The 22,611-nt window shown below is 37.3% G+C and overlaps 2 protein-coding genes across 22 annotated transcripts in view; one reads left to right on the top strand and one right to left on the bottom strand.

Annotated features, from left to right (window-relative positions):
• camk2g1 (calcium/calmodulin-dependent protein kinase (CaM kinase) II gamma 1) overlaps positions 1-17,899 on the top strand; it is a 78,604-nt gene extending 60,705 nt beyond the window's left edge. For 2 of the 18 annotated variants that reach the window (XM_051915618.1, XM_051915616.1), the window contains 10 exons: positions 4,879-4,919; positions 5,336-5,422; positions 6,971-7,015; positions 7,660-7,705; positions 9,125-9,229; positions 11,769-11,912; positions 12,992-13,067; positions 13,371-13,465; positions 13,565-13,811; positions 15,028-17,899. In XM_051915618.1, coding sequence (XP_051771578.1) covers positions 4,879-4,919; positions 5,336-5,422; positions 6,971-7,015; positions 7,660-7,705; positions 9,125-9,229; positions 11,769-11,912; positions 12,992-13,067; positions 13,371-13,465; positions 13,565-13,797 — 872 coding nt within the window. In that variant the 3' untranslated portion in view covers positions 13,798-13,811; positions 15,028-17,899. Of the gene's footprint in view, positions 1-4,878; positions 4,920-5,335; positions 5,423-6,970; positions 7,016-7,659; positions 7,715-9,124; positions 9,230-11,768; positions 11,913-12,991; positions 13,068-13,370; positions 13,466-13,564; positions 13,812-15,027 lie in introns of all 18 variants that reach the window. The other 16 variants (XM_051915617.1, XM_051915615.1, XM_051915625.1 and 13 more) reach the window with 9 other exon arrangements.
• Positions 17,900-20,876: 2,977 nt separating this feature from the next.
• ndst2b (N-deacetylase/N-sulfotransferase (heparan glucosaminyl) 2b) overlaps positions 20,877-22,611 on the bottom strand; it is a 79,763-nt gene continuing 78,028 nt past the window's right edge. For all 4 annotated transcript variants that reach the window (XM_051915610.1, XM_051915611.1, XM_051915612.1 and 1 more), the window contains exon 14: positions 20,877-22,326. In XM_051915610.1, coding sequence (XP_051771570.1) covers positions 22,201-22,326 — 126 coding nt within the window. In that variant the 3' untranslated portion in view covers positions 20,877-22,200. The remainder of the gene's footprint in view (positions 22,327-22,611) is intronic.

Raw genomic sequence — 22,611 nt, 5'->3', positions numbered from 1 at the left:
CTTTTGTTCAGCTTTCAAAAAGTCTATTTATTTATCTGTCGGCATAGATTAGCTCTTTTTATATGCGTGAACAAACAATGTCTCATTTCATCTCGCAACTGTCCCCAGTTCAGTTTACACACAGCGGCTCTAGGCAAAACAATCCAATCAATACCACAGCACTACATTCATGTTAACGATCGCCACCACGAGACCCATTATAGGCTTGCATGCATTATCGTCTGCATGGAGTAAAAAATGCGAATGCCGCTGCTTCTCCTTTGATTAGACTTTCTCTTTTTCTCTCTGTCTTTCTCGCTCTGCTCCTCTTGGTTAAATTGCTTCAGTCCTTTTTGGCTCCCTCCTTCCCTGCTGATCAGCTTTCTGGTGTTTTGTGCTATTGGGTTAAATAGCATTTAAGTGAAGTCTGCTTTAGCTGAAGATACAGGACCCCGGTCACGTGTCTGTCCTCCTCCACCTCATGGAGAATAATGAGGTTTGGGTGGGATGGAGCTTTGGAGGTTCTTAGATCCGTGTCCTGTGTTGTTAACTAAAGCAGACCCGTGCAGCCTAGCCAAGCCACCATTGCCCTACCACACTTCCTCTCAACTCTTCCTGCTCCCCTCGCCAAGAGCGCAGGGGCTTAACTACATGGACGGGCAGGAGCGGGGTTGGCTTGCTGCCAGTCGTCAGACCCGATGTAGCTGGCGCACGTGTCCGGTGAGCGCCAGGTGGTCTGCGGGGAAGGAGGCCCCCTGGAGGGCAGATGGACGACACTGTTGACAGTGTCTCTGAGTCAGGAGAAAGTGGAGAAGAGATCTCTGGTTCCAGTTGTGTTGTCTGGTCAAATTGAATTGTTACACTCTCTGGGACAGCTGTCTGTCAGATTCAGTAAATGTCAGCCAGCTGCCATCTTCAACAAGCTGTGTCTGAGCAGCTGTCAGCATGGTGAGAATACTTCATATGTACGAAATGGTCAAAAGAGAACAATTAAGAAAAGATTAGATCCTTGCAGATCCCTCAGGACTATGGAAAACAAACAAGAGCTCTTTGCTGTCTTGTTGAATCTGTTAATATGTACTGTTTTGGTTGTTTCAGTAGTTATAGGATATGTTCGGAATAGCATTCTACCATACTTCTCTTACTCTTTCCGCAGGATTTTCTGTATCCATAAAATTCCCCAAGGAGCTCTAAAATGTCTATAGAAAGCTATCCATTAGCATTCCCATTAAAGTTGTATGCGATCTGGATGCTGCCAGGAAAATGCACTCTTGGCTCACTGTTTGAAAAGTACAATTCATAAAATGTGTAAAAATACAAATAACTATTCTTAAATGGTTAGCTCACCCAAAAATGAAATTTCTGTAATTAATTACTCATGTCGTTCCAAACCCGTAAGTTCTTCGTTCATCTTCAGAACACAAATTAAGATATTTTTCATGAAATCCGAGAGGTTTCTGAACCACATATTTGGCCAGATTTGGCCAAATGGCCACATTTGAGCTTTCTGAACCACACATTTTGAACCACTGTAGTCACGTGGACAATTTTAACAATGTCTTTACTACCTTTCTGGTCCTTGAAAGGTACAGTGACGTTGCTGCCTATGTGTGGTTCAGAAACCTCTCAGATTTCATCAAAAATATCTTAATTTGTGTTCCAAAGATGAACAAAGGTCTTACGGGTTTGGAACGACATGAGGGTGAGTCCTTAATGACAGAAATTTCATTTTTGGGTGAACTAACCCTTTAAATTATTTTACTATATGGACAGCATCTGTGGCCTCAATTACCACAGATCTCAGTTTATTTGTATGCATTTCCATTCTTTTTTTTTTTACAAACTGAAAGCCAAACCTTAAGAGTTTAAAGTTGTATTTAACCTGGAATATTCCTTTAATGTTCTTTTGAGCCGTCCAATCAATGCTCTCCATCAGTTCTTGGCATCAACTAGTACTGTAAGTGTTTATAACTCTTTATATTCTGTTTTTATTAAAGCCATTCCTCCAGTTGAATATGTACAATGTTAACCAATAACCAGTAATGACATTTCATCAATGTTTCTTCATTCTTTTTAAGAGCTTTTCATTATATGACCAAGCTAAGACTTACTGACCAATAGATTATGAAGATAAGGCATGTTAGTGTGTCTACTGTGTCTCCTGTTAAATCTATAATCTATCATTTGTTGCTTGCACAGGTCTGATTTAAAGGTGTATTGAATGTTTAGTGGCTGTTGTAATTGATTTTACTAGCTCAATCTGCTGCCTTAAAGACCTTTTTTCTCTTTTGAAGCCTGAAGCGTTATATAATAGGGGTGTGAATATTTGATCTCACTTTGATTCAGTTATTTTCATTTGAAATTTGATCACAATTCTATTATTTTGTTATCATTATTAAAAACATGCTTAAAACATGTAGGGACAATTAAACGTGCAAAAAATGAAGATTGCTAATAACGGAAAATAGTTTGAAAAAATTGCAAAATAAGGTAACATTAAATGCATTATGCAATTATAAGCAGTTATTAAATTTTGTAATCAAGTGCATTGAAATTTATCTGTTCACCCCTGTTATTTAAACTGCATTAGGATGCCACATGATCCTTCTTAACCTTTTATAACCTGTTTTGCACAATATAATTATGTAATTTTTAAAATTAATGAAGATTACTGCACTTTGTTTTGCACTGTTTGAAAATGAGTTAATTTCTTCCTCCTTATATAATTTATTTCCACTCAGCATTAATAGTGGTATGACTGCAGCGTGGCCGTCCTGGGGTCCCAAATCCATCTGATTGTTCCGCAGTATAACGGAAGACTGCTGGCTCAGCTTTCCCAGTCACAGTCTGTGAATCCTATGAGACATAGTTAGATATATGAGAGACAGTGGAATGGTAATGAGTTGAGGTCTAGCTTTATGACTCCATCAATGCATTGCATTGGGAATCGTGGTTTAATCCCGTTGGCACTGCATGGCTGACCGTATGGTGAATTGCATCCACCACCAGCACCTCTCACCTCATGATTAGTGAAGCATGAAAGCAGGCCTGCAATGCAAACAATGCCTGCTATCTTCCAGCTTGTCCTCTCTGCTTCTAAATGGGTTTTGCCTTCTTAACCTTGCCATCTTTTCTTCCCATTTGTTTATGGAAGGTAAGGCGCTTAACAGGAATACCAAATGTGAAACTTGAGTTTTTAGGTTTTTTCCGTGATTGAGGTTTTATAGGCCTTACACAAGTCATTTGATTGTTCTCTGAGGGACTCTGAAGTATATCGGGGGCCATTTCCCCTACACTGACTCAAGACCTCTCAAACATGCCCTCTGGGAAATAACAGTTGCAGTTAAAAGAAAAATCAATTGCATACATTAGCCATGATTTTCCCTCATTATGTGTGCGGCCGCAAATGGAGAAACAAATTAATTCTCTCTATTTGCTCTGAGATTGGTGAAAAATGGAATAAAATGGGTAATTTATTCCAAGTCTATGCAATTAGTTAATTTTAAAGGGGTTATATCATGCATTTTTATTTATTTTTATTTTTCCCCTATTTTGGTGGCAAAAAAAACACTAATATTATAAGAGACGTCCCTACTCTTATGATATTAGTAGTGTTTTTTGTTGTTGTTGTTTTGCCACCAAAATTGGCATGATTTGCCCAGGTTTTTAATGACCATTTTCCACCCTCGCTCTGACCACCTCTTCCTTTTTTTCTTCTCCTCCTTCTTCTGATTCTTCTACTTCTTCTTCTTTTTTTTCTTTTTTTTTGCAGCTGTACCTTTAAGAAATACCCGCTCAGTTGTGAAATGTGAAACAGCACTTCGCTGCACCTACTTAATGATTTTATATGTATTTATGAATAAACTACCTTTCAAAAGTTTGAGGTCAGTAAAATGTTTTTGAAAGAAGTCTTTTATGCTCACTAAGGCTGCACTTAATTGATCAGAAATACAGTAAAAACAGTAATATTGTGAAATATTTTTACAATTTAAAATAATTGTTATATATTTTAATATAACATTTTATTCGTGTTATGGCAAAGATGAATTTTCAGCAGCCATTACTTCAGTGTCACATGATCTTTTAGAAATCATTCTAATATGCCAATTTGGTGTTCAAGAACTGTTTCTTACTATGTTCAATGTTTCAATATTTTTAAAATTTTTGTGGAAACCATGATACATTTAGTTTTTTGATGAATTGAAAGTTCAAAAGAACAGCATTTATTTGAAATAAAAATCTTTTGTAACAATGTAAAAAGTATTTACTGTCAAAAAAATTCTTACTGACCCCAAACTTTTGAACTGTAGTGTATTTTTATTTATGAATATGTATTTTGCATATCTCTAATTGTGACATTCACAAAAGAATGAAGTGTGCTGTACAAACCGTTGACTGAAATAATCAGAGAGCTCTGCAGCTAATCGTTTCTAATATTGAGTTTTAATGAACTTTTTCTAACTGGTGAAAAGTTTGAGTTTGAAGTTACAATATGTTTTCACACAGTACAGTAGTTCAGCAAACTCTCTTAAAGATCAAGGGAAAATTTGATCCCTCAAGATGTGACCCCTTTAAAGTTAATTTCACCAAAATGAATTTCTCATTTGCAGTAAGTTATTTATTTATAAGTTACTTTTTATCTTCATCTCCCAAAGCTTCATATATCTTTGGCTTAAACTGATATATAAAGATCTATGAGTAATTTCTCCTGTGGTGAAAAATGATTCAAGTCAGCATTACCTCCCAAACCCTGTATGCTAATGAATGACGGAATGCAAGCCAGCAGTTTGTTAAATGTTTTATATGGGATTTATTTGAAATATGTGCAGATGTGAGCATTCTGTTAGTTTTGTCACTCACGCTGTATGTAGTAATTTGGTTTTTCTCTGTTCCCTACAGCATGCAAAAGTTTACTCAACAAAAAGGCAGATGGAGTCAAGGTAAGTCCACAGATGTTTCATTTAATCACCACAATTTAATAAAAGTATATTGGTAACTTAGGCAGTACACTGTGCTTTGCTATAGAAGTCTTGCGCTTTGAGGCTATTTAACATATTAGTAGTATTACAACCCATGTGTTTCCTGAGCGGATGTAGTTATCAGACTGTATTATAATGATTTTGACAGCAACTATAAGGTACCATAAAATGTCCATTAGTAATCGTCGCCCTCTGTCTGAATGATGGATAACTCTGTACAGTCATCTTCCTGGCGTATGTTATTCATCTGTTGTGTGATTTTTTTAACTGCCGTGACTGGCATAAAACCGTTTACTCACAGGAGGATCGGCTCCAATCATTTCCCTAGTGATGTCATCCCTCTGAAAAGGAAGTTGAATCTGTCCTCTCTATTTCAGCCCCAGACAAACAACACTAAAAACAGTGTAGTGAGCGCTGTAGTGAACGCCATGAAAGAAAGCAACACGGCCTCTTCTACACCGATGGTACCTCATCTACATTCAACACTCTTTGTAACCCATATACTCATCTCACCGTATCCCATAATACATTTTTGCAGTAGTACTTGGTGCATGTCAGTTTTTGCATGTACTAAATACCTCAGACCTAGGGCTGTAAAATCGAATTATCGAATATGAATCGCATCTAACATGAAAGTTTGTGCTTATATAATATGTGTGTGCACATGTATGCATATATATATATATATATATATATATACACAGACACACACACATATGTATATTACATAAGCACAAACTTGTGTTAGATGCGATTAATCACGATTAATCGATTTTACAGCCCTACTCAGACCTGTAGTTTGCTGTGCACTAAATGTCCTAGTCATTCCTCCCTTATGAGGGTTTTTTTTTTTTTTTTCTTTTGGAGCGCTCATGTCCTTTTAAAGCACGTCTGGTACACATAATTGTGGTGTTTTATAAACATATCATTAGGAGTGATTTGTTCTCGTCCGTATGCTGCTGGTTTATGTCCTTCTGCACTCCTCTTGTCCTTAGTTTGCCTCTGAAGGCGTACACACCGCTATTACAAGTACAAACAAAATATAGTCATCGGACAAGATGTCTTTGACATCGCACTTATTGTATATACAATGGTGCTTAAAAATAACCAATATAAAACAAGAATTTGAGCCAAGTCACCATACAGAGTAGCATAAATGTATGGATTTCAACAAATAACAATGTAATTTGAGTTAGAGTGCATAAACCAGTCACAGTAAAGATGCAGTGTCCCACACAGAAAGCTGTCAGCCGTTTGTCCGTGTTGGAAACTAGCAGTATCCCCTGGAGATTTAAGAAAAGGAAAGTGGATTGACACTTCAGATGGGCCTTGTTTGCTCGACTGCCCAAATAGCTGAGCAAAGAGCATCCTGGGACCTCCAAAACAATCCATTAAGAGCACAAGTTAACCCCCGACCCCTCCCGAGGCCTCCAAATGCCTCCACAGTGCTGATGGACAGCTAGCAACCACTGGGCTATCTGAAACATACAAAACAACAGAAACGGCAATTGGAATAATATGAAGTATTTTTCACTATTTTGAGGATTCAAATGGGTCATAATATTTGGGAAAAATAACTGGAAGTTAATCTGAGAAAACATAAGGCATACAGTGTATTCCAGAAATTGCTTGACTTCAAGAATAACAAATTTATGATTCTCTATCCCTGTGGTTCTGGCAGAATATTTTAGTTGAATTTGAGAAACTGCATCTTTAGATCTTTGTGACGCATGGCATTTATAATTTTTATAAGTGTACACATGTGATCGGTTTTCTGTAGTGAGCTGTGAATGTTCATCAAGCTCATCATGAGCCTCAACCTTGCGTTCATTTCCACATAAAGTATTTGTCTGTTTACATCATTATTTCTTTATTTGATCTCAAAATCCTTATTTTGTGTCAGCTTTAAAAGTATGCGCGTATTCCTGGAGGATGTTGTGTTTAACCAGATCGTTGTGGATGAGAGTCTTACCTACTTTAATCATAATATGAAATCTTATTAAATTTTACAGGAGCCACAAACTACAGTTGTGCACAACCCTGCCGATGGCCCCAAGGTACAGTTTTCAGGAGCTTCTGGAATAGGGGTGGGGGAACATTTCACAAAGTGCACTATTGCGGTTCTTTCTAAATGAATCTAGGCTGATCAAATGAAATTCTTAACTTGATTTTATTATTTTTTTTTTTAATATATTATTTTATTTATTTTTACTCTCAAAAGATATAATAATAATAATAATAATAATAATATTTATTTAATTAATTAATATAATAAATTAACTTTTGTGAGTCTTTACTCTTGGAAAACAAATTATGTATCAATAATCAGTTTGTAATCACTCTGAATAAAAAAGTTGAATTGTGAGTTTTATTAATAATAATATTAATTGTATAACTTGGAATAGACTGTGGGACTGTGCTGTTGCTAAAAAGCTAAATTATTTTATAATGGCTGTCTGAATCAAAAACAAGTTAAATCTTGAGGTTATTTTATTATTTATTTTTTATTTTGTTTTGTTTTGTTTATCAAGAATCATTCTCTGATTCAAGAACGCTGAATTGAATCGCGAGTTACCTAAAGATTCCCACCCCTAATTCTGAAACTGATTTTAGAGACCATAACCTAATGCTATTCATTACTTTTCCTTCACATCTCATGTTTTGTTTGTCTTATATGTTCTTTGTCTGTTTCTGTCCCCAGGGCTCCACAGAGAGCTGTAATACCACTGAAGAAGAGGATATGAAAGGTAGGAAAGGTACACAGATCTTCTCTCCTGTTCTCTGCATGCCTTCAGCACTGTGGCGTTCCAGCTCCCGGTGCTCGTGTCAGAAGAGTAATCCCTCTCCTCTCCGAACACTTCCGGTACTGCAGTACCAAAAAAGCCTTTGATTTAACAATATACATCTCAAATCAGTCAACAGCCATTTGAAATATGAAACATGAGGCTGCGGTGACAACTGAGACTTTGTAAGGCCCATGAACGCATGCTGCTGGACGGACAGGAGGGGAATTACGGTTAGAGGGCATTGAGACGGGGTTAGATGGATTGTGCTTTACACATAAACATGCATGATGGCACAAAACATCTAAAAAGTTTACAGCTAAATTGCTAGTTTAGAGATACAACATAAGCAAAGGTCCAAAGTTAAGGTGCACCAGAGAGATTTAGCTATAATATTCAGCAAAGTAAATGAGGGCAAATTCATTGTGGAAAAACAACAACACCACATTCACAAACATTCCTATCCGGACGGGATTAGATTTCTCTAAGATGGCTATAGTTGTGTGACGTGTTCAATTCAAACTTAAATAAAATTGCAAAGTACATCTGCGAAACACAAATTCACCTGACATCCTCAGGGAAAACTAGACCCATCCGAAAAGGGCTTTAATAAGCATTTCTATGTCAGATCATTCACACAATTTGTCATTGTCACGCACATGAATTTCCAGCCGCATTCAAATTATTCAAACCAATTTGAATATATATACACAACATCTGTTTTTAAGCTGTCGGTGTCTCAGTAGGTTTCCTTGTAGATTTTGTGTGTTTATGTGTCCTGTGTTTTTCACCCCACTTATTTAGATGTTTGTTGATGTGCCGTGTCTTGTAAATTCATTAGCATGTTGTGAACCGGACTGTTTTTCCCGAGGGACTCTTGCCGATACAGTTTTCTGTCACGAAAAGGGCCAGGCTCGAATTCATTTCCTCTCCTTATTCACTCCGAGCCTGGACAGACAATAGCACCTTAAAGAGCCTTATCATTAGCTCCGTCACGTCTGAGGTTAGGTGATGAGGACAGGAAATTGGCGCGGAGCCTGGAGAAACAATCTCTGAGCGCGCTGTTGTCCAAGCACAACAAACACGGCTCGGCTTCACCACACCCATAGATACAGACCTGCGTCACACCATCACTCATAACTCTGCTGGAAAATCCAGGATCATCACCTGTAGTCCTGTTCCCATAAACACAGTGCTTCTTTTATTGAGAACAGCTCATCTAAACGCATCCCATTCAGCGTCTTCGTGACCGTTAAGCTATTTAGTCATGATTGCGTGTCAGCGTTGGTGTGGTGTCTATGTTAGTTTGTTTTGGCTGGTGAAGGATATGAGAGATATGTGTGTTTTTCCTCCTGGTGTCGTGTGGTTTTGGGGCTGTGCCAGCCGAGAGTGTGCAGGGAGCGAGCAGTGACAGTGCCGTGATGAGTCAGTGCAGTGCCGGGGAAGAGCCGCCCGCTCTGGTGGCTTCACCACAGGGCTCTCCTGCCAGTAAGTCAAGATCCTCTCGTACCACCTGGGCACCTTCAATCCTCCCTTAAACCTTCAAGTCAAGACCTTTTTGTCCCCCCCACAACTCCAGCCTTTCTGCCCTTTAGCATACTATTATATATGGGTCACTTGTTTTCCGTATAGAACAGCATGTCACAGTTGTTGATCCCCTTTTCTGCTCACAAATGTATTCACCCCCTGATGCATGCTACTCAACTGTACTATTTACAGATCTGTCTGTTGTAACGTGTACAGACCAGAAAATGCCTTTTAGTAGCTTTTAGATGTTTTACTCCTGATTTTTCCTACATTCTCCACCCTGATTTGTGACTGAAGTCTCGAACATTCCCCTTTGAGGTTTCAGAAATCGTAAACGTTAATATGCTTTTTTGCACATACACACATTTCAATAGATACCCACATCTAAGCTACATATTTGTGATTTAATTTCTCACTGGTTGGTGTAACAATACTCCATACAGTCTCTGATGTGTTGCTGACCTTAAGAAAAACCTGAAATTGTGCTTTTATTTTGTTCTATTATCATTCATAGTCCTTGTTGAATTCTAATGCTTGTTTTCAATTTTCAGTTATTTTATTATATTTCTTCAGCTGGGTTTGGTAAATGACCAAAGCCATTTACATAAACTACTTTTCAAATGTATGGGGTCAGTAAGACTTGTATTCAGCAAGGATCTCTTAATAAATTGTAAATCAGCATATTAGAATGATTTCTGAAGGATCATGTGATTCTGAAAATTGGAGTAATGATGCTGAAAATTCAGTTTTGCCATCACAGGAATTTTTTTTTTTTTTAAATATATAAAAAATATATATTAAAGTAGAAAACAGTTATTGTAAATTGTAATAATATTTCACAATATAGCTATTTTTACTGGATTTTTGGTCAGATAAATGCAGCATTGATGAGCGTAAGAGACTTCTTTAAACAATTTAAAAATTTTAAACCCTAATTTGAATGGTACTATATATGACCAAAACCATTATATACAATAACATTTTAAATCCAGTTGAAAGAAAAATAATACTAAAATCTAGAGAGCAGACTGGTGGAGAGAACACAGATACAGTACTGTATATGCATAATATAGTAAAATTGCTGAAATGAACACATATTTTACTATTTTTAAATTAACAAAAAAATTGCAACTGACACAAATAAGTTAAAGGGATAGTTCACCCAAAAATAAAAATTCTGTCATCATTTACTCACCCTTATGTTGTTCCAAACCCGCAAGACTTTTGTTCATCTTCGGAACACAAATGAAGATATTTTTAGCGAAATCTGAAAGACTGTCCCTCCATTGACAGCTATGCAACTACCACTTTGATGCTTCAAAAAGTTCAAGTTCATTCGTGAAACGAATCCATATGAATTGAGTGGTTTAGTCCAAATTTTCTGATCGCTTTATATACTAAACAGATTTAATTTAGGCTTTTATTCACATATATACACATGCAGCACATTTGAGCTTCTGCAAGAGGTTTGTTCTCGTGCGTCACACCGGTTCGGTTGAGCTTCTGTTTATGTTCACTGATCAATGTTTATACGTGAATAGAAGCCTAAATTCAATCTGTTCATCATATAAAGCGATGGACTAAACCACTCAATTCATATGGATTAGTTTTACGATCTCTTTATGAACTTTTTGAAGCGTCAAATTGGTAGTTGCAGAGACTGTCAATGGAGGGACAGAAATGTTGTCGATTTTGTTAAAAATATCTTCATTTGTGTTCCAAAGATGAACGAATGTCTTACGGGTTTGGAACTGCATGAGAACAAGTAAATGATGACGGAATTTTCTTATTTGGGTGAACTATCCCTTTAAGGCTTCTGTTAAGTGGCTGACCATGGATAAAATAACATAGGAGTTATGGTATAAGAAACAAAAATTGACTCGATTCTGTGTCCAAGCAACACTGCAGCTGCAACACATCATACAGGCCCTCATCCACACCTGTTCTCTCTTCTTTTAACATCTGTCAGCATCTGTCTTCAGCAATTTCCTCCATCCTCCATCCTCCCTCCTGTTACCTACTTCATAAGTGATAGATTCATTGTCTACATTTTGACTTGCTTCATATTTCCATTTTAAACTTTTCCAATCTTTTTTTATTCATCCCTTTATGTACATTCTAACACTGTTTATGAAGTACAACAAAATGACTATATTGTATATACTTTTATATAAGGCATTAAAGGAATTGTTTACCCAAAAATGTAAATTCTATCATCATTTACGCACTTTCATGTTGTTCCAAACCCATATGAATACATAAGGCGAAATTTAGCCAAATGTTCATGCTGATCTTTTCAGACAAATGTGACCAGGGATTGGGAGGCTTCAAAAAGAATAAAGCTGTTGAATATACTAACCACTTTTATGATACATATTCATAGCTCAACAACACCCATCCCCATGTGATGTTGTACTTCATACTCATGTGTTCATGCGTCCTCTCTCTTTCTGCATGCATCATCACCTCACTGTTGCGTGTGCTGCATTGTGTGTTGCAGCCGTCCCCGTGCATGACGTTAAACGCTTGGCATGGAAAAGTTCAGAACATGCCTCATGTCCCGAGTTAGAGCGCACTCATTCTGGCCCCTGCGCCTCAGTCCATGGGGTCGGCGGTATCACAGCGAGTGTGTCCGCAGCTCAGTGTAAGTGTGTGGGGTAGACCAGGACACACACACACACACGTACACGCACAGAGGATGTCAACAGGAAGTCAAATTCTTCATACTTATAGAATTAGGTAGTCACAGTGGGCAGTTTGTATTGTGTGTCAAGGTTGTGACGGGTGTTTTAGAGGGTTGATTTTTAGTAGTTTAATGGAGAACATGTTAATCCAAATGCGTATTTTACATTGAACTCAAGCATTTAAATTGAAAATATGCATTTCTACCCTCCCCATCACACAGTGTGAGAAAATTTGCACATTTTTAGTCTCATTTTTTTTTCTCTGTGGAAAAAAAGGTGAGTTCACGGCATTGTCAGAATTACCATAATTACAAGATTCTGACTTTGAAACTCTGAAACACTTAAATAATTCCAATCATTGCCTAATTATGCAAGATTAAATAACTCAAGATTTTAAAATAACCAAAAGACATACAATAATAGAGTTTACTGTAGATAGAACAGAATTGGATAATAATGTCTAATGTCCTGCTAAATAACTTTAAAAGTTTATTAATAAGGCATTTGCATAACGACTGTTATTTGTTTTATTACATTTTTGTCTATTAATTACTCAGATATTAAATGGATTCCTTTTGGCATTAATAGTGTTGCCGTAGAAATGTATAATTGCGGGGAGGTGAACACCTTTGAGTAGAATGTCCAGTTGGTCATCAAGTAATTACAGTAAATATGACATGGCGTGAACGCAGAAAAAAACCAATAAGGTACAAGCTTTTTGGGTCATGTGACCAGTATTGACATTCCAGATAAAAGTGAAGCTGGTTTCTGAGTATTTTCAGCACATTTTATTTTTATTTAGGCATATGTATTTTTTCACAGAATAATAAATTTGAGTTTTGAGTTGTTTATTTGCAGTTTTACGTCACTTTCACTCTTGGCGTCAGTAGGCCTTACTATGACATTTTTGCAGGTATCTGCAGTGTAAGCAGTGCAGGTTGTGCTTATTAACTTTTATTTGTTGCTTTTTTTCTTTTTTCATCATTTAATTTCCTCTCCCTCCATCATCCCTCATCTTTCACCCGTTCTGTTCGAGTAGCTCGTAAGCAGGAGATTATAAAGATCACGGAGCAGTTGATCGAAGCTGTCAACAATGGAGACTTTGAAGCATACACGTAAGTACAGGCCACCTGCACATGACTGCAACACAGGGATCTCTAAATTTTTGTAACAAAGATACTATGAAAATTGTATCGTACGAGTTTATATACAAAGCTTTAAGTGGCATTTTATATTAAAAATGGACAAACTTATTGGTCTGAACGAAGTGAAGTCCCAGGCTAATCCGTAGTCTGTGAACAGATGCTCCTCTTATTTTGAGAGAATATTGTATGTAGCCACAAAATGCTGGTAATATCCAGTTGTATCCGGACTTCAAAATTAAATTGCTTCACTGTAAACATTCTTATGTACCACAGAAGAATCTGTGACCCTGGTCTGACCTCTTTTGAGCCTGAAGCTCTGGGGAACCTGGTCGAGGGGATGGATTTCCACAAGTTTTACTTTGAGCACCGTGAGTCATGTCTAACTATGAGTATAGTTGTTTTACCTTAAATAATCATTCATGTAAGAACCATATCTGATATACGATCAATGTGTTTGACTTTTACAGTGTTGAGTAAGAACAACAAGCCCGTGCACACCACTATCCTTAATCCTCACGTTCATCTCATCGGGGAGGACGCTGCCTGCATTGCTTATATCCGTCTGACGCAGTACATCGACAGCCAGGGCCGCCCACGTAGCTGCCAATCGGAGGAGACGCGTGTGTGGCACCGCCGTGATAGCAAGTGGCTTAACGTCCACTTCCACTGCTCAGGGGCACCAGCCGCCCCCCTACAGTGAACTGCACAGGACAGGTAAAAAACACCCCATTCGCACTCCTACATTTTTTCTGAAATTTAAAGGGTTAGTTCACCCAAAAATGAAAATTCTGTCATTAATTACTCACCCTCATGTCAGTCCAAACCCGTAAGACCTTAGTCCATCTTCGGAACTCAAATTAAGATATTTTTGATGAAATCCAAGAGCTCTTTGACTCCTAAATAGACAGCAATTTAATTACCACTTGCAAGGCCCAAAAAGGTAGTAAAGACATTGTTAAAATAGGCCATGTGACTACAGTGGTTCATCCTTAATTTTATGAAGACGAGAATACTTTGTGCAGAAAAACAAAACAAAAATAACAACTTCATTCAACAATTTCTTCTCTTTCCTGTCATTCTCTTACACTGTTTACGTTGTAGACAGTGCAGCGCTTCCAGGTTCTACGTCAGAATGCCGACTCATTATCATAAACAAGAGTTTCCTAATTAAAAATTACACATGAACGCCCTTTCTGTCATTTTTGGTGCGTGAGATTGTACTGTTTTGTTGTTGCCAGTATGCCGGAGCATGAGTTCTTGAAACACGGCCCTCTTCTGGAAAGGGGGCCGGGAGCAACAGCTTATTTGCGTTTAAAGGGACACACTCAAAAACGCAGCATTTTTGCTCGCACTTAAAAAGTGGCAATTTTAACATGCTGTAATTAAATTATCTGTGGGGTATTTTGAGCTAAAACTTCACAGACACACTCTGGGGACACCAGAGATTTATTTTACATCTAGTAAATAGGGGCATAATAGGTCCCCTTTTAAAAGTAATGCGTTACAATATTGTATTACCCCCTAAAAAGTATCTAACTAATTATGTTATACATTTTCTTTACTGTAAAGGTGCAGTCACATTTATTATTCTGCAAATTTTCATAGGAAAAATCCAGTCATATCAATAGAAATTCACGTGATTGGGAATTTCACATGAGGGCGAATGATTTCCCCATGCAGATTTTGCAACGGGTTCAAGTTGGCCACATGGAATTGCCGCAGAAAGCTGCTTGGTTTGAAAGTGCTTCGTATATTTCTACACTATTGACAATAGACAGTAGACCAGTTTTGCCCCCAAAATTTTGCAAATGTGAGAAACATGCCTGATTAAAGAAGTAAAATTTGCTGCAAACAGATTTGTATTGACCGTATGCATTAAGAATGATGCACATTTCGATTCACAGAAACCCGTTTGCTTTATTTCTTTCAGTTTACCTGGATTCTCGAGATAATGGGAATGTTTCTTCTTTGTGGCTGGACGGGCACGTGAAGGCCAGCTGGATGACAGCTCTTAAAGTTACAGACACACCAGTGAGGAACTCTGACAACATCCAGTTCAACTGTCAACACCACCTATCCTGTCCAATCTTTGACCAACGGGAGCTGGCCGCGGCTGTGGCCCCGCCCAAGGGACGGTGCATGTATCTGACACCCACATGGGGGTGCTGTTTTGTCCTTTTCCCACGGAACCATCATTTTTTTGCCCGTTAAAGATGTTCAGAAGGTGTTGTAAGTACTGATCTATGAATTCATAAATATACTGTATATTGTAAAAAAAAAAAAAAAATCACTAGCTGAACCAGAAGCTACAATCAAGTTTGAAAAAGCATTTATGTAAGTAAACCAGGATGGGAGTTGGGAGGGTGGGGGGGCTAAACTTAAGAAAAAAAGAAAAAAAAAAATCACAAAATGGACTAGCGCCCAAAAGCTTCTAAAGTTTACAGGTTTGTCATCACAATCATTCTTGTATACTTTGCAGATTTTTGGACACAAAATTATATGAAAATTAAGGGAAGGTGTTGTCTAATCCGAGAGCGAGGCATTGGAAATGTTCAGAAGTTCTTCATATCAAAAAAGAACCAAAGTGTAGTTTTTAGTCTTTTTAAGGAGTGTTTCTGTTCGGTGTTGGCTTTTTATGTAACCCGGGTCTGAGCGAAGGATTGTGCAGCCCAGGTTTTAGTAATCTCTTGTGTTAATGTGGAACTCTTAATTTTCCTTTTATTTTTTTTTCTTGGACTGACATAACACAAGTATTTTGTGTTCAGTTTGAATTTTTAAGACTGTTTTATTTTTTAAGTTAATCTAAATAAACATGTAAAGATATACAGAGATATTTAAAGGAGATATAAACTCTCACCATCCAGGTTTAGGGAAAGATGTCGTTCCTGACCGCGCTCGGTATGTTTGTGTGGGTGTGTGTGCGATCAGAACTTGTATAAATTGAATCCCCCATGTAGATTTAATATGACGAAAGCCCAAATGAACAGCACAGAGTACACAACTAAACACTGACCAGTAGATTTGTCTTTACTGTTTTGTTAGGTCACATTAGCGCCATAGACAAACCACTGCCTTTATACACGCAGGCAGAATGTACTGTGATAGTCAGACATGAACTTCATTCCCATTTTCCAAACTTAATGACTAAATCTTCAGGTCTGAGCTCAAAGAGGACTAGTCATTTTTACAAACTACATCATGATGAAAATAGCTTTAGTATTAAAGTATGTTGTGATTTAAGACTCCTTTAAAACTCACCGTTCCTTCTCAACACCCACACAGCTGCGTTGTATAAGTACTGTTGTTTTAGTAATGTTGGACGTGTCTAACTCACCCTGTTCTCAGTGTTGTCGTAGTCGTGGTTCATGTCGGTGACGGGGGTGTACATGCTGTACGTGCTCTGTAAATACATGCCATTCAGTTCATCCCATCACAAGGAGCGGGTGGGGAAATCGAAACACTTACAATGCGTCCAGTTGCCACAGTTACGTTGTTTAAAATCGCAGTTTTAATGTTTGTACGATTAAAATTCACAGCGGTTTGTTAGATTTCACCACAAAACTATATTACGCAGGTTTTATGGCACTGACTATTTAAACTCAGTTTTAATATTACTGTTACTTAACTTAGAAGTGAGGGTTTGATTTTCACAAGTGATTAATACGTTGAGTTCGTCTGTATTTGCACGGATGCTTTTCATCACTGCTACGGTTTTGTCTTTAGATAGATTTTAGTATAGTTTCGTTTGACGCAATATATTACGTGTGGGAAAAAAACAACAACTACGAGTTCACCTCACCCCGTCTCCTTGAAACACATCAGTCTTTTGTATCGGTCTGTAAATACATGTGTGCTGGGCATCGTGACATATCAGGACTATACCTCCGCACGCGTGTGTGTGTGTGTGTGCGCGTTTATCACCTTAACAACAATGTCTTTTAAGTAAGTAGTGATGCTGTCAGATTATATGTGATGATGATGCTGTTTTCACGTCCGTTTTGTGTCTCGCGCTTAATTCCTGCATTTTTTTTATTGCTATTTTTTCCTTTTTCCTTTGTTTGTGCTATGGGGAACTGCTGCCTTGCCTGGCCAAAGTAGATCTACACTTTTTATTCTTTTCATTTTTATTTAAACCCATCCAAGAGTTCCTTTTACTGTACATGGTCGACCTCTTCAGCTCCATGAAAACGAAAGGGATTGAGATGAGGAGTCACTTGCTGGTAGATTTAGCGAAATAAATATCCAACCCCTGAAAGCTCGGTCTGAATCCTGGGCCAGACGGCGGACGTATGAGTCTTCTGGCCCACCCGTCCAATGACAGGAGAAATCAAACACGCAGTTTAAATAAACCGGCAAATATGCATGTCTACTTTTCTTGATGAATCTTTTTTTTTTTCCACTGTCTGTGTTTACTTAATAAAAAAGGGAAAAAAAATCTCATAGTATTTGCATCTCGACATGAAAATCACTCCATTGGGAATTATAAGTGATGTACCATATTAAAAATGAAAAAAAAAAATGTAGAAAATAGTGAAAAAATATATAAAACAAAAGCCTCTGCTTGGTATGCTCCCCTCATTCTAAGTAAATCTATTGCATTGTAATGGTATACTATTGGGCTTCGTATATACTCGGAGTTTAAACATGGATGCTGGATTTTTGCATGATCATACATTTAATAAAACCATGAAATGACAACTATCAAGTGTTTGTCTGAATGTTAGTAGGTCTTCATCATAGCTTTGTTATTATTGAAACTTGATCTGGAAAGTATTTAATAAAAAGAGCATTTCTGCAGCTGATTCTGTGTTTTCTTTGTGTAATCAACATTACTGCTTTGATTTGTGTCACTGATCTTTTTGTGAAAGATTAACTTCATCTGAATATGACTTTCCTTCCAGGCCTCATGGAACATAAAGGTGCAAATAGTAGTTTGGTGCTAATTTAAAAAGTTTTACAGATTAAGAAATAAATTGTTTTTTTGTGAACTGTCATCTGAATGGTTTATACTTAGACAAGATGAAGGCTGTACTCATAATGGTTTTCTATAAAAAGTGTTTTAATTATATTAAAATCCTCCAACATTTCTCTTTAAAAATTCTCGTTTAGACTTGTAATTGGTGATACAATAATTGTTTTGTTTTGCTCTATCCTCTGCGCTTCCGTGTTCGTCAATACTTTGTGCGTCTGGTCAAAGTTCACTCTTAATGATAATTTTCATTTTTGGGTGAACTAACCTTTTAACAAAGTTTAGTGTTTTGTTCTTCCCTCATATTTAAAATATTTTCCCCATATTTTGATAGTTTAATCAAACTTGTAAGGGTCATTAAAAACAAATATCCCTATCCTGTAGGCCTTTTTCTCCATGTTGAAATGACTTGACCCACGATGTTTCACTAAACGTTCAACAAAATCCTTGATTTCAGAGATTTTGTTTTCTTTTGTTGAAATGAATCGGTGCTTAATGTATAATATAATCATAATCACTTATTGTAAATAGAGATGCACCGATACTAAATTTCTCTGCCAATACCGATAGCCGATTATTCAGAATGATATCGGCCGATACCAATACCGATAGTTTGGTTTTCCTTAAGGAAAAAAAAAAATCGCTCCCAAATAATGTTGCAAACTATACAGGGAACCCTCTCATTCGATACACTACAATATTAGAGGTTACAATTAACAGCAGAGGTATATTCAGCTGCTGTTTATTTTCAGATATAATAATTACACTCAAATAAAAATGTATAAAATTTAGTATCACATAAGGTAGTTTTCATAAGCACTTATCTTCATGGCAAATTTTCACAAACATATAATTAACAGTAAATAAGCTCCTCTCTAGTTTATATATATATATATATATATATATATATATATATATATATATATAATATATGTAGATAGCTAAGGAACTGTGAACATTGGAAAACATTCCTGAGGTAAAAGTGACATGATGTGACATATTGTTCACAAGCTGTTTTATTGAGGTCTTTTCGCGGTTAAAACACAAATAAAGTGATTACATGAGACATTATATATTCTGGTAAGTTGTACAATATATTTCAACATACCTCTGATGTTCATTCATGTTTTTCGAGATATAACTTGTATTGAAGAAGAAGAAAAGACTCGCGCTCCGAGCTGCCGCCTGAACTGAGGCATTACAGCGATCTGACACGTAACATTTAAGAGCGTCAAAACGCCATTTAATGTTTGAATTTCATTATACAATGGACAGAATTTGAAAACTGAAACTTTAATTCTTATCAGAAGTAATAAAGCACAAATCTTTTTGCAATTATTGGATGGGAAACGCTACAAATAATATTTGATGATGTAGGTAAAAAAACGCAGACCTGGCAACCCTGGCTTGAACTACGGGTCATTCATAGGGTCAAAAAGAGCCTGCTTTAACGTCACTATTTTTAAACTGTTAATGGGATAAAATTCAACACGAGTTATTTTCTTCACGCACAGTATGTATGAGTTGCAGTTTGAACATGTCTTCCGCACCATTTTGATTGACAGGATATAATCGGTCCTGACCATCGGCAGTTTTTAAACAATCGGCCGATGGCCGATAGTGATAATAGCTTTTGTCGGCCGATACCGATTGTTAGCCGATACATCGGTGCATCTCTAATTGTAAATCAAGACCACATATGGTTTAATCACTGTATTGCATTAATAGAAAGTCAGGTAATATAAAGAGCTTTAATATGAAGTCTTTTATTAATTTAATAGTATTTTCGTGCCGAAACCTTTGTGATCTAGCCCTGCACACTTACTATATCATCTCATTCTGTTTAAAGTCACCATGAAATCAAAATGGACATATTTTTGATGGAATATTTCAGTAGTATTAGAAATTATTTATCTGTGCACATCATTATTATTTTTTAATTCATGTGCCCTCTTAATCTTTAAAAAATAATTTCCCCTCCCTCAGCCACATCTCTTCTCTGACATGACCACTGGCACGAGGGCGGGACAACCTGTCATTCACATGACATCACAGCAATAGCAAACCACAACGATCCAATCAATTCCCGATGGACAAAATCAAGTCCCGCCCTACATTTTTTCTTGTTTCATTCGTACCTCACAATAGGGTTGAAAAAACTATTGCAACCGAATGCACCTTTAATCCAGTAATGTATTGCTGCTTAATGTAAGAAAAGCTACAGCAATAATAATTTTGAAAGAAGCATTATCATCTCAAGGGGCCCATTCCAAGTTAAATGTTCTGGTTGTTGCCTTTATGAGGCCACAGTGCTTTATGAACCAACAACCATAAACTGTACCATACATGTCCATGTTTAATGTACTGTGAATTAGACTGCAAATTTTTGGTGGGTGTAGGTGTTTTGCAGCTATAAAAATGTGCTATAAACGTCCCCAAAGTAATACTTCAATACAAGCAGCATTTGCTGCATCAATAGCATGGGTCTGCAATCAGATGCATAGGCACTTTAGAGTTCACATCATTTATTTTCCTTCCTCTACCCTCCAGCACGCAGTGTACTGTCTGTGGCGGCTCCCAGCGGACCTGAGCAAGTTTTATTTAAGGGCTTTGTTTCCTGCAGTCGAGCAGCTGGGCCCCAAAGCTCTCAAATGGAGGGCGAGTCTCTTGTTTCTGGGTGGTGATTAATCAAACTCTCTCTACTCTTCCTCTCATCTGATAAAGCAGACTGCAGGAACAGAGATAAGATACTCACCCGTCTAGTTCACCCTACTTTACTCTTTAAAGAAGAGGAAACCGAGATGCTCGTCTCCATTCTGTGCCTTTATTTCCCAATATGTGTATACTTAAACACCAGACATGACATGGGATCACATTCCTGTGAATTCATTTAGGTACGCAACTGTTGCTACACATACACAAAATTCACATTCACTCACTGGCAAAAGTCCGCAGCATACTGTTAAAAAAAAAAAAAAAAAAGATTTTTTTTTGTCCTCGGTTAGTTTGGCACTGATAAAAATGTTTCGCTTTGGGTCTGCACCGATCGCCTACACTACTGTTCAAAAGTTTGGGTCAGTAAGATTTTTTTTTTTTTATTCAGCGAGGATGCATTATATCAATCCAAAGTGACACTAAATACATTTGTAGTATTACAAAAGAATCCACAAGTAAACCATTTCCACAACTGTTTTCAATATTGATAAGAATAAGATTTTTTTTTCTAAATCGGCATATTAGAATGATTTCTGAGGGATCATGTGACACTGAAGACTGAAGTAATGGCTGCTTGCTATTACAAGAATAAATTACATTTTAAAATATATTAAAATAGAAAACACATTTAAATTGTAATATTATTTCACAATATTTTACTCTATTTCTTGAGCAAATAAATGCAGCCTTGATGAGCACGAGACTTCTTTTATAAACATTTAAAAATCTTACCAACCCCAAACCTTTGAATGGTAGTGTAGCTAGTCAAAAATGTTTCTTTTAATAATGAAAAGAAAATTTGCTAAAAGGTGCCACATGTATAATCCTGGAATCTTCTTTTTAGCTCCTTGGGTTGCACAATGTTTCTTGACCTCAAACAGAAATCACTTAAAAGTAACTGTTTTTTGAAAGGCAGCAAGATGGCTGAAATTTATGATACACATATTTAAATACTTATCTGCTTGGCAGAGTTAAAGACTTTTGAGAATAAAATTTAAATAATCCTCTCATAGTCCCTCCCTTTCATGGGTATTTCCACAAAAAGTTCCCAATCTCCTAGAGGTTCTGTGCAATCCCCTCTCTTCCTAGAAGACTATATTTGCATTTCAAAACAGCAAGTTCACAACGGATTTTAAACCAGTCTTTTTAAAGCTGTCCAATCAGGTCACTCCCATTTCCATATCTGTGAATCCATAAACGTCCACTACAAGTTCCCATAACGAGGTTGAGGGCTGCTACTCTGACTCTGAGGGCTTCATTCAGACTGACAGCGTGATCCGCCCGTCTCCTCTGTCAGAGTCTGTGCGGAGTAAGGAGGGCGAGAGGGGTCAGTCCTCTTTTGGCTCCTGCCGCACACGGGCCCTGAGTTCTCCTATGTGGAGCTGGGTTCTGCCGTGGTTCTCTTTATGTAGGTTCTTGTCAGCTCCAGCTGGCGTTGTGCAGTTCGTCTCTGAGCCAAATGGGCAGAGGCTGACCCAGACGTTTCAACAACCTGAGTAACTCCACGTTCTGCTCGCGGTAATATTCCGACAGAAACGCCCTTGACTGGAGAGATGGGAAGAAAACAAAATTTGAGTTCCACACATATATATGGAAGAAACAAAAATCATGCTTTGGTAAATCAAAATTATGACAAGTCTTTATTAGTATATGCACCAGCGGATGATGTTGTTCTGTTTATTCAAAGCACGCACTGCAGTTTTGTCGTCTGCCGCTTTAAATGCTCAGGCTCTAATTCTGATTGGCTGTCAATGTTTTTATTGTTAATCAGCTGGAAAAAAATCATTCTGAAAGTGATTCCAACAATATAGTTTGTGCCGTTATCATTAT

Source organism: Ctenopharyngodon idella, chromosome 12 (assembly GCF_019924925.1).
Source record: "Ctenopharyngodon idella isolate HZGC_01 chromosome 12, HZGC01, whole genome shotgun sequence".
Lineage (NCBI taxonomy): Eukaryota > Metazoa > Chordata > Actinopteri > Cypriniformes > Xenocyprididae > Ctenopharyngodon > Ctenopharyngodon idella.
Note: the sequence above shows the minus strand (reverse complement) of the source record. Positions and strands in the feature narration are given on the sequence as shown.